Source organism: Pinus tabuliformis, chromosome 6 (genome assembly GCF_031772625.1).
Source record: "Pinus tabuliformis cultivar Carrire ecotype Pingquan chromosome 6, CPIR1, whole genome shotgun sequence".
NCBI lineage: Eukaryota > Viridiplantae > Streptophyta > Pinopsida > Pinales > Pinaceae > Pinus > Pinus tabuliformis.
Window position 1 is genome coordinate 551,491,409 of NC_142292.1, and position 12,243 is coordinate 551,503,651.

At 37.4% G+C, this 12,243-nt stretch overlaps 1 protein-coding gene across 1 annotated transcript in view; it reads left to right on the plus strand.

Annotated features, from left to right (window-relative positions):
- The window catches only part of LOC149259704 (protein disulfide isomerase-like 1-5), a 226,741-nt gene extending 214,895 nt beyond the window's left edge, over positions 1–11,846 (plus strand). The window contains exons 7-12 of the mRNA XM_089419005.1: positions 9,914–9,985; positions 10,101–10,169; positions 10,291–10,371; positions 11,034–11,168; positions 11,255–11,308; positions 11,385–11,846. Coding sequence (XP_089275131.1) covers positions 9,914–9,985; positions 10,101–10,169; positions 10,291–10,371; positions 11,034–11,168; positions 11,255–11,308; positions 11,385–11,534 — 561 coding nt within the window. The 3' untranslated portion in view covers positions 11,535–11,846. The remainder of the gene's footprint in view (positions 1–9,913; positions 9,986–10,100; positions 10,170–10,290; positions 10,372–11,033; positions 11,169–11,254; positions 11,309–11,384) is intronic.
- Positions 11,847–12,243: the final 397 nt, after the last annotated feature.

The following is a 12,243-nucleotide window of genomic DNA, read 5'->3' on the forward strand; positions in this document are numbered from 1 at the left end:
GAGATTTTTCTCTGTTGGGTGAGCCGAATTTGGCACCCAGGTTGTATTCTGAACTTGCTTAATAAATCAAACTCTTAGATAGCTGCATCGGTTTTCCCGCATTGGATTTTTTCCGGGGACATTAGTCCAAAAATAATGGTGTCATTTGTGTGCTTGTTTCTGTTTCCTTCAGTTGATGATCTGTAATGTGTTGAGCATGTACTTGTGTTTATTTTCAGTATTTACATGGTAAATAACTTGTTAATTATTCATAACAAGTAGGAAGGAATAAATCAAAAAATACATGGAGGGTTTCTAACTGTTAGACTTAGAAACTTCAACAATCTCTCCACAAGATCTGAGCTCAATGCCGGCGAGACCAATGATTTATAGACACTCATCATTGTCTCTCTTGGAACATACCCTACTCGGGTACTTAGGATATGTCCCATCAGGACCATTCTTATCTTGGACTTCCCCATCCTCAAAGAATATCGATCCTCCATGACTACTCTTCTATTGGATGCCCTATCTCATCCTCAAAGCGTATTAGATGCCAAATTATTACCCAATCCTCTCATTCTGTCTTCCTAGGTGAAGACTAGAATGATGTGTCTATCTCCCCCTCTCAATTAGGGAGGACATATCTATTCCATTAATGGAATTTACTCATCCCTACACAAGGAATGTACCTATGCTCCCTCTTGGCTCAGGGATTTCCAAGTTTCTTCCAAGAAACTTTCCAGCTCCCTCTCAAAATAGGGACCTTCAACAACTTCTCAGGTGGAGATGATGGAGCAACTAGCTGCTTGAAGAACTCCTTTCTTCAATGTCATGAATTTCTTCTTTTTTGTGGAGTCTTCATCTTTTTGGGACTTCTTCATAGGGTGTAGACTATCCATCACTTTCATCCATCGATCATGTCATCATTCCTTTCATTGGAAAGTGATCCATCAATGTTCATCTGGCACCGCTTCATTTTTTGCTACCTTCATTAGGCTTTCTTTTTCGGAAGGTTCTTGCATCCTTCTACAAGGTTCTTCATGGAAGATATTCATAGTTCTTCCCTTCGGTAGTCTTGCATAAGCCCATCCATATACTAGTTTATAAATAATGAATACTTAAATCATAATTACCTTGTGATGGTCTTTCATCATGACATCTTCTTGTAGGCATCAACATCCTGCATACATGTTGACACATCTCCTTAAAGATATGTATTGTCAAGGGTCTCCATCTTTTTCCAGACTTTCATTAGAGTCTTCATATCTTTCTGGGAGATATCATAGTCAAATCTTCTTGGTCCTTCGGATGTTGACTTCCTTTACCATAGTTGCATAGCTTCATGATCTCTTCCTTCCTTTCTTCACATATTTCATTCCCAGGATATTCATAGTTCCTCATTCCTCAATTGTAATCAAAGCACCTCATACTTCCATATGAGGACACATTATGTTGATTTCATCTAATAAATATGCGATTCATGTATTCGACCATCCTTTTGAGGGAGGAGATTCCTTCTTTGATCATGCCTCTTAAGAGCAATGATTCATGTTATCTGTAACCATATCACATGAAATTTGAGCATACACACCTCATCTTTTCTTTGGGTCATCCATACTTCCTACAACAACTTTCTTTAAATGAAGGAATTTCATTCCCTTGATCTGCTTCATTGTCATGTTATCATACCATCATTCTATGAATCCCACAAGATTGGAATTCTTGAAGAAACACTTACTTTTCCTCTTGATCGGTGAATCTTTACATTGAAGATTCCATCAGAGAATTTTTGAGGATCTTTCATATCCTTATCCTGCTGATGCTATCTTTTGTATGATAACCCTTTTTCTAGATGACTTCTATAACTATCACTTGAGCTTTCAATGAGGTTTCCAAGAGCTATACCCTACATAGTTGACTTCCATAGGTTTTGTTCCAGACATTCATCATATTACATATGTCACGAGCTCTTACTTCTAATGCTTCTACCATGATGTCATTTTCTACTATAATGCATTCTATCTTATTTACAATGCTTCCTATCTACAACAAAAGAGTACCTTTTTAGTGAAGGAGATTCTCTTAGTCATAGTAGAGATCTTTCACTTCCTCCTTCTTAGGCTTCTTTGTCTCAGGCTCTTCTACTTCTTTGGTAATATGGGCTTCTTCCTTATTTCTCTTGTTATTGTCCCTTATAAGATTAGGACAATTTCTTCGATAGTGCCCATATTCTTGAAATCCATAGCACTGTACCTTGGCCATGTTCTTCTTCTTTTGAGGACCAAATTTTCCAAACTTTCCTTTTCTTCTTAACATAGCAACATATGCTTGATTCTGTTCATTTGATCCTACATCAGTGTTTGCATTCAATCTAGTTTCTTTGATCTTACATAGTGACCATAAATTGTGGAATGGAGTAGCTTCTTTCTTCCCATAAATACTTGAAGTAAAGTTACCCCATTCTTCCGTTAGTGCAGTTAATACCACTGTTGTCATTTCTCTATCATACATGACTTCTCCCAGATATTGCAGTTGATCTCTTATTTCTGAAATCCTCATAAAGTATGAGGCTATTCCATCTTCCTTTGTCATATTTAGCTTGTAGAGTTCCTGCCTTAATGAGATTACTTCTCCTACAGTGCTTACGGAAAATAACTCTACCAATTTGTCATATATAGCTTTTGCAATGTCTAATTTTGATACATATGGGATAAGAGAGTCTTTGATGGATTCTATGAGAATCCTCTGGGTCCTCACTTCCCCCTTCATGAATCTAGCATGTGCTTGAGTATCTTCTTTGGTAGGTTGGGTTATTAACCCCTTGATGTGATCCATGACCTCATTCTCAATGAGATTTAGGTCAGTTCTTTTCTTCCATGCAAGGAAGTTTGAAGCCCCAACCAATTTGTTGCTTTCTTTGCAAAAATACATTTTGAAAGTGTCAGATGAAGTCATAAACTTACGTGAATGATTGATGCTTGCTTTCTCCTTAATCTTGAGATCGATTGAAGATTAGTCCTTGAAGAATTGATGAGAGAGGGCTTACTTCACGATCCTTCTTGAATGTTCTAGCCTTCTTTCGTTGATAATCTTGGAAATGCTTCTAGGGTTTTGGTACGATGAAGACCTTGATCTCTTGCTTTGTGATCTTTGACTTGCTTTTGATCTTTCTTTGAAGCTCATTCTTGTGTGTCTTCTTGCTTGAATGCCCCTTTTTGACTTCAACACCCAAGCTTGATACCATGTTGAGAAATCTAAAGCATTAAGGATTAGGAGATTTCTCCTCTTGATAATTGCTTGCGATATGATTTTACTTCTTGTATTATGATCTTCTCTTCGTTATATTATCAATGTGTTCTTTTCATCAAGACAATTACCAAATAAACAATAGAAGACAAGAGACACAATATGTAGGCTTGTCAGCCAGGGCCAAAACCTCTCACTCTTTGAGAGGAAAACCCAATCAGAAATTCTTCTTATAGATCTTCAATTGACGAATACTAAGACCATAACAAAGACCCTTGACTTTAGTGTTCTCCCAAGACCCTTGTCACTAGCCTTGATCTCAGTCTCTCCTCGGCTTTTTTAGAGAATCTCAGTCTCTACTCTTCCACACTGCTCCTCTCGGTTACCCTAGAGAATCTTGGTCTTTTAGGTTAACCCTATTTTAGAAACCCTAGGATAATCTATGCTCCTTGATTAGTCTCTTCAAGAGAGAGACCTATAACACTTCTCGGCTTCCTTCTGTGAGATCCTATACCCAAACAATGTTACCTCAATGCAGCAACTAGTTCTTCGATCTTATCTCTATGCCTTCAGTCCTTCTTTCGTACGTGGGAGAGTATATAACCCAAATCAGAAACCCAGAAGAATCTTTCCCTTTGCTACCCTTACTTTGTCCTACGCTCTTCTCTTCTACTTCTTTCTTCGCACTTATGTTTGGAGGCTCTTCTTCACCGAATTGCTTGCTTCTAAATGAGGCCGAGTGTGGCTATATATACATGATGCCTCATGTCCTTTAGGCCAACATGATCATAAGGAGGAGAGCCGACATCATCTTCTAGGTAACTCCATTCATTGTAGGCTGACTTGAAGAGGGCTAGTGACAAGGTCTTAGAGGAATACTTTACATGAACAAGTGTGATTCTATATAATGTGTAACATGACTTCATTACATGACAACGACTCTTTTATTCGTTTATGACTAGATGAAAAAATTCCTAAAAGGGTCTCAATGGGAGCCTTGACTCAAAAATAAAATTTCTTGCTCATGAAACCCATGATGCAAGCATTACAATATTTTATTTTTCTTCTTTACATCTCTTTACATAAAATCATAATTACATGTCATTATGAAGACCGAACCTAGTTACACTTTTCAACACAGATCATTTCTAGATCGATCCATGTGAGTTTTTATGGAATTTTCATTTAGACTTAATTAATTTCGATTAATTAGCCATATTCCCTAAGTTTGGACTTAGGAATATTTAAAAATCGGCTAATAATCTAATTAAGCCATTTTTAGGTGGAATTCAATTTTTGGGTTTGGAGATTTCATGTATTTTAGTCTCTCTGCCAAATTTCTTGGCTAGAACACATCCGATGCTACAAAAACTAATGCTCCCTCTTAGCTAGGAATGTGTTTTAGTGCTGGACATCTTGCTACAAAACCTTGTTTCTGTATCACCTTCTGTCACGCTGATGATGTCTGGCTGCTGTTGCCTACCAACTACTGTGCTACTCTAATGTTGCATCTGTGTTGCTGCTAACACTGCCATATTGTTGTCGACTTTGTATCTGCATTGCAACTCCCTCTTAGCTGTTGTTGCAGTGAATGCAACTATTGCAACTGAGAAGCATCCAAAATACTGAATCAACTGTGTTCAGTATGATGCATCTGTCTCCCAAGTCTTGACTGCTACTAGCCTCTTCACTGTCTTTGAATAATCTGTGCTGCTGCTGACTTTGCACTGTGCCACTCTGCACTGTTGCCAACTCTGCACTGCACTCTCCAGCGTCTGACTACAACTAGTCTGTAACTGTCACTTTGGAATTTTCACTGCACCTCTGACACTGATCCATCCTGCTACTGAATACTGTGGGCCCCTGTAGGTAGGTAATGATCCATGAGGTGGACTCCTCAAGGACCATGCTTAATCTCTGTAGTTCTCTGGGGCTATAACTCCAAGTCACCCCACCTCAATCCTGGAGGTATGCCTGCCAACATCGCAAAGTCTTCCTCCAACCTGGAGGACACCTTGGCGATCTCAGCTGCTTGCAGGTCCTGCTAGTCCTGCTTCTTTGATTTGTCCTTCATCTTGAGAGGACACTGCGTGCTGTAGTGACCAAGATCACCACATCTGAAGCACTTGAGCTTTGACAAGGCCTTCTTCTTCTTTCTCTACTCCCCCTGTCCCTGACTGGGACCTTTAGATGCCAGGGCCACATTCTCCTCCATCACCTTTTGTCCATTGCTGCTGTTCCCACTGATGAAGCTCTTTAACAGAGCTCGCCTTAACTCCTCCTGTTACAAATCGGTCCACATTCTGATCCATCCTGGTAGCGTGTCTTTGCCCAATATACTTTGGATGAAGACCTGCCAATCCTCTGAGACACTATTGAGTGCCAATCGTACTAGCTTTGAAGGTTGAGGTGTTGCCCCAACCACTGAAAGCTAGTCTCGGACTTGCTAAATCCTGGTGAGGAAAGGATCTATGCCTTCCCCCTTCTATAGCCTAATGCATCTCAGCTTCTCCTCTAGGAACATCTTTTGCTGCTTGGAAGTACCCTGGTATAACGTGGAGAGAGCATCCCACATCTATTTGGCTATTCCCTTGGCCACTATATGTGAGACTATATGGTCTCGGACTCCATCCAGGATCAACCGCTTCGCTCGCGCCATCTCCATCCTATATTCCTTGAGCTGGTCTGCATCCTGGGGCATTGTGGCATTACATTATCAATGTAGGCTTTCAGGCCAAATTCGTGTAGAAGGAAGGACATCCAAGCATTTCTTATGACATATTTGGAAGCTCCATCCAACCTATCCTAATCTCTAAGTCCTACAGTGGCCATTTTTGAAGTTGTCGAAAACTCCCTCATTCCCTGTGCTTGACTGCTACTCTGCCGTTCGCACTCCCTCCTGGAATGCGTGGCTTTGCTCGCTGCTACTGCCAATCTTCAACTGGAAATTCGAACTTCCGAGGCTTGAAGTTCCCTGAAGAAATTTTTTCCTCTTCTATGTGTGCTTTTCTCTTCCACTCGATGCTGATTCTGCTGTTGCAAAACCTTCTGCGTCCAACCAAGGAATCTGCTCAGCGAAAATCTGACCTGCTGCTGCTCCCTCTGACTACTGGAATCACTAACTCAGGCAACTTGATCTTTTTGCAACCCTGCAACTGAAAATCGAATTCTTGCCCCAACAATTCGGCTTGCCTGTTTGAGCACTGCGTTGCCTCTAAGAATTTCGGCCTGCTCCTCCCTCCGAGTAGCGAAATTCTTTCCTCCGCTTTTGAGCTTCCCAACTGATTACCTACGCTTTGATACCATGTTAACATTCCAAAACTGAAATCCTATTGCTACAACTGGAAATTATTCTTCTAATTGTTATTTAAGTTTAACAATTTATTTGCTACAACAAATATTGAATAAATCACACTGTAACCTTCACAAATAAAACACTGCGGAAATAATAGCGTTGGAAACTGAGAAAATACTAGCACACACACATAAAAATGACACCGTTATTTTTGGACAATTGTCCCCGGAAAAACCCAACTTCAGAAAAACAATGCAGCGGTGAGGGTTTTTATTATTATGCAACAGTGAAAATCTGAGTACAATCTATGGATGCCCAATTGGCAATCCAAACATCAAGAAAATATGGGTACAATTATTTTAAGGGAATTACCCTTCTTCCACAAGCAATCTCGACACAGCTTCCTTAAGAAGATTCAACCTCCTAGACCATCTGCGTTAACCTTTGCGTTGCTCTGCACATACCCATCACTGAAGTCTCTGACTTGCCTCTGATGAAGTCGTTATACCTGTCTCTGCTAAGGAAATCGCCTCTCTGGCACTCTAGACCCTTTGCCTGGTCTCTGGAACTGAGAAAGAATTTCTCTCCAGCAAATCAAACTGCTGCTCTGAAGCAAATACGCAGTCCTCTGCGCTGCTTCACTGGGAATAACTCGACTCTCTTGCTGTTGCCTCTCCGGATCTGGAAAAATTCCTTTGGATCACTGTCCTTGCCCCTCACTACCTTTGCTGCCTCACTGAAGCTCGAACTCTCCGACAACTAACTGCTGCTACTCTAGAAATTCAAATTCTCCAAGTGACTCTGGTGCATTCTCCATCACCACATCAATCCCTTCTTATATCATTTCTAGATCGACCTGTATGAGTTTCTAAAGAATTATCACCTAGACTTAATTAATTATGATTAATTAGCGATATCCCCAAAGTTTAGACTTAGGAAATATTTAAAAATCGACTAATAATATAATTAAACCATTTCTAGGTGGAATTTCCAGGAACGATTTTTGGGTTTTGGAGATCTTATGCATTCTAGCCTCCACCAAATTTCTTGGCTAGAACACATCTGATGCTACAAAAACTAAGATACGAACTGCTTATTGAAATGGACTGTGATTTTTTTGTTGGAGACATATTGTGTATGGCTGCTAGATATGCCATGTGAATGGTTGGTGGGGCTCTAATTGTTGTGGGAGAGGGGGCCAGACTGTTTGCTGGTGAATGGCTTTTTTTGGAAGGGGGTTGTTGGGGTGATTGCGGATATGACAATGGTGGGGGAGGAGGTCAGGGAGAATTGTGAAGTGGAGGTTGGGAGTGCCACAAGGGGTCAGGACGCTGGTTGTGCAGAAGATATTTGGCTCATGAACAGATCTAACTCAGTGCAGCCCATAATGGAGTTGGGTTCACTTCAGATTGGGTTTGGGGCCCCTTTTAGAATGGGGTCACGCTTAGAATGCTCAGATTGGGGTCTCTTGTAGAACTGGGTAACTAAGATTTGTGTATGCAATAACTTATATGTAATCCTTGAAAGCTTGGCTCGCAAAATGCAATAATTGAATGGCCAATTATTATGAAAGCCTTTTCTGTTATGTTACCAGATCCGTCAGCCTTGGAGAAGGGATTAGCGGATCCCCGGATCTGATCCGCTTAGATCCACCTACGGACCCATACGAAAATGTTTTCTTCACCATAATGTGCACCCTGAAATTCGAACTGCGGTTCCTGCAATTTGGGATTTTTACAATACAAAAATATCTGTATTCACTGAATTAATTGGGTTCCTTTGGTCACGAGAGAAGTTCATATCCGCTGAATTAATACTCTATTAGTATTTGTTGAATTAATACTCTGTTAAAGAGGAAAAGTTCATATTAGCTGAATTAATACTCTATACAAATTTGTTGAATTAATACTCTGTTAATATTCGCTGAATAAATACTTAGCTTAAGGTCCATTTGCTCACGGAAGAAGTTATTTCCCAAATAATGCTTAGCTCAATACTTCGCTGGTAAAATGGATTCGGTGGGTTGCTGGTAGCCACCATGGCGGGCACCCTCGCTGGGTCATCCCGTCACCAATGGAACATATCAAATACTATGGTATCAGAGACCAAGGGACGACCATTCGTTGGAACGTGGGGACATTTGACTCAAAATTTATTAATGTTCTAGAGATTATTCACTTTCAGATGGAACTCAACATATAACTTATTAATATTAATAATTATATAATTTATAACATATAATAATAATAATACAGATATACTATAAAATTTTAAATTTATAATATTGTAAGCTCATATATATTAATGAACTCAAGTTATAATATTAATAACTATATAATTTATAACATGTAATAATAATAATACAAATATACTATACAAGTTTAAATTTTAACTATATAATTTATAACATGTAATAATAATAATACAAATATACTATACAAGTTTAAATTTTAACATTTGTATTTTAAAGTTGAGTTTTATATTTATATTTATATTTTTAAATTAAAATTATAAATATAAGATTCAAACTTATAACTTTAAAAAAATTATAATTTAAAATTAAGTTCTATATTTATATTATAATTTATATATTGCAATATAAATAGAAATATTAAAATTTATATATCTATTAAATTAAATATATTAGTTTATTATATCATATATTAAATATCACATAAAATATAATTATATATTTAAAATTTTGTATTTTTACAAATTATATATATTTTTTTTGCCACAGTTAATGTTAAATAAGGAAACATATTAATGGCTCATGACCTAAAATTCTTGCCAGTGTGGAAGTCACCTTATTACCTACCAGGCTACCACATCTTTTATTATTACCTACCACATCCAAGTTATTTTTAGATGGCCAATTGTGTCTACACATAATGATGATGTAGCTGCACGCTGAGATCTTCGGATTGTATCAACAGAGGTTAGAACAGTAACCATTGTAACTTTTTCTATACTATATACATGTAGTTCCCCGCAGTATCCGGATCCTGGCTTTTAAATTATCTGACGGATCCGGAACCGAATCCTCGTAACTTAGCTATTCTGTGATGTTCCATAGACATCAAAATCATTTTTCCTCTTTTCCTTGTCATGTTTCTACATTTATGTATACACTAACTTACCGGTAATACCTGAAAGCTCGTGCAAAATTAAATGGTGAATTATTATGCAAGTTTTTTCTGTGATGTTCTATGGACATCAAAATCATTTTTCGTCCTTTCCGTTTACAGATTTTTGCATTTTTCTATTATTTTTTAACTGGCATAAATTGTAGGTACTCTAATCCTAGTTAATATGACGACAATATTCTTGAAATGCTGACTCTTTTTGCCCTTTGCACATTGTGAGTGAAGATCTAAACTGTTTTCACAGGTAACAGCTTTTGACAACACAATAGGATCAAAGTATCTCTTAGAGTCAGAAATATCCGCAAGCACTTTAGAGGTATTATTTTGAATTGGTACATATGATTCCACGATGAACATAGATGCCAGAAGGCAAGAACATGATTTTATTAGTGCAATTTTCTGATTTTATAAACTTCCTGGAATGTATGCAGAATTTTTGCTCAGAGCTAGTGGCAGGAAATATCCTACCTTATTACAAGTCAGAGCCCATACCAATTGAAGTGAGTACAGCTAGTGTAATATATTTTGAAACTCTTTTAACTTCGACATGTCATCCAGATAGGAGGTTTAAATTTTAATACTGTAATGACCAGGCGTAAGTTTTGTTCATGTATTTTGCAGAGCAAAGGAGATGTTAGAGTTGTTGTTGGAAAGAATTTTGATGATATTGTTCTAAACAGTTCTCAAGATGTTCTACTAGAGGTCTCTCTCACACCACCTTTACCTTACAGCTATATCTTATTCTTCATCATTTACTTGTTCACTTTTAGATGCATTGCACACCTCCTAGATGTATTTTACACATTACACCTTTCCAGCTGCCATTGTGTGCTTTTGGTTCTTTCTGAATATAAATATATCTTTTAAGTGCGTGTTAAATTTCTCTAAAAAATAAATAAAGGGGAAAGCCTGAAGAGAAATATACATACATAAACAATGAGATCAGTCCTTTTGCATTTCGTCCTATCTTGGCTTCTTAAACCAAAAAGAAAATGAAAATAACACAAAACCGATGGTTATAATAGATGACTCTTCTACTAGGATGAAAATAAGTGTCCAAGAAATCTGGTTAAGTTGCAAGGGCTATCTATAGATATGAAGGCGATCTTGAATTCATAGTTCATTCTTTCTAGGATTCATAAATTGAATATTTTGATTTGTGCATTAGTTTGGAGATGATGGTTCAAAGTTGTGTCTGTTATTACTTCGGGATTATGATGAATTTGTATGCAAATTTTTGACCTTCGACTACAGATGATGTATCATCTATGGTTGAATATTTGACTTCAAGCTTGTCTAATTTGCATTCCGATTATGTAATTCTGATCTGTTATTTTCTCCCTGATGGAAATATGCAATAACAGCTTTATGCGCCTTGGTGTGTAAACTGTAAATCTGTGAGCAAGTTAACAGAAAAAGTAGCAAAGCATTTCAAAGGAATAACATCACTTCTTGTAGCAAAGATTGATGTCTCTGCAAATGAACATCCAAACCTCAAGGTATGTAAAGCTTCTCGGCTAATGCTATACGACTATTTGTTCTTGATATATTTGTTTCACTCTTGAGTCTTACCTTCACCCTGCAGGTCGATAGCTATCCTAGTCTCTTGTTTTATCGCGCCAATGACAAAAAGAATCCTGTAAGTAGCACTTACTATTTCTGTAATTATCATTCCAATTTCCTTATTTATGTATCTGACGTAAAGGCATTTGCAGATCAAAGCTTCAAAAATGTCAAGCTTTAAAGATTTGATACAATTTGTCAAAGACAATGCCGAGGTACCACCTGCAGGAGTGAAAAAGGTTGAGGAAGGCCAAGCAAATGCTAAAGTAAAAGTAGATTCAGAAAGGAAAGAGGAATTATGAAAATAGTTGTCTCCATTAATATTTTATTGCTAAGCAAGCTGCATAGCTTCATACAACAACCCTTATAATTTCCAAGTATCATGCTCATAGTTTTTCACCCGGGCTTGAAAAGCTCAAATTTTTTATTTTGAACCTTGATAACAATAGCTCTGTAAACTAGCAAACTTTAGGAACTATTGTAATGTAACGTGCAGGCTGCAGCTAATGTAATGAGGTGTAGGCCCTATTACCAAGGATCATATCCTTCTAACAAAGTGGATATCAGAGTTAGTACAAACTTGTTTATCAAAATAAAATTTCCATTCCAAGCAATTGAGAGGATTGATTTGAGGAATGAGAATGATCTAGATTAATGGCCGCTTTTGCCAGAGGTTAGTTTTTGGTATGTTTTAAATTTTGAAAGCAAGCTTATGCAAAATGCATTCATAAATTGTTGTTTTAGTCTTCATAGATCTCTCTTCATCCATTTGCTGATCTTAATTTTCTGTTGGAAATAAAATACGAACATAGACACAATGCAAAACATTTAATAGCATTGTTTTCTATTGTTACATTATCAGTCTCTGCTGCGAGGTGAGAGATCTCTATTTTCCCCTTTTTCTTTTTTTTTATAAATTAGATTGTACCCAAAAAAAAAAAAAAAAAAAGTTTGATTTGTGTAAAGTGGGAAAATAAATTTTTATTTAATAGTTAATTTTAAATACAATTG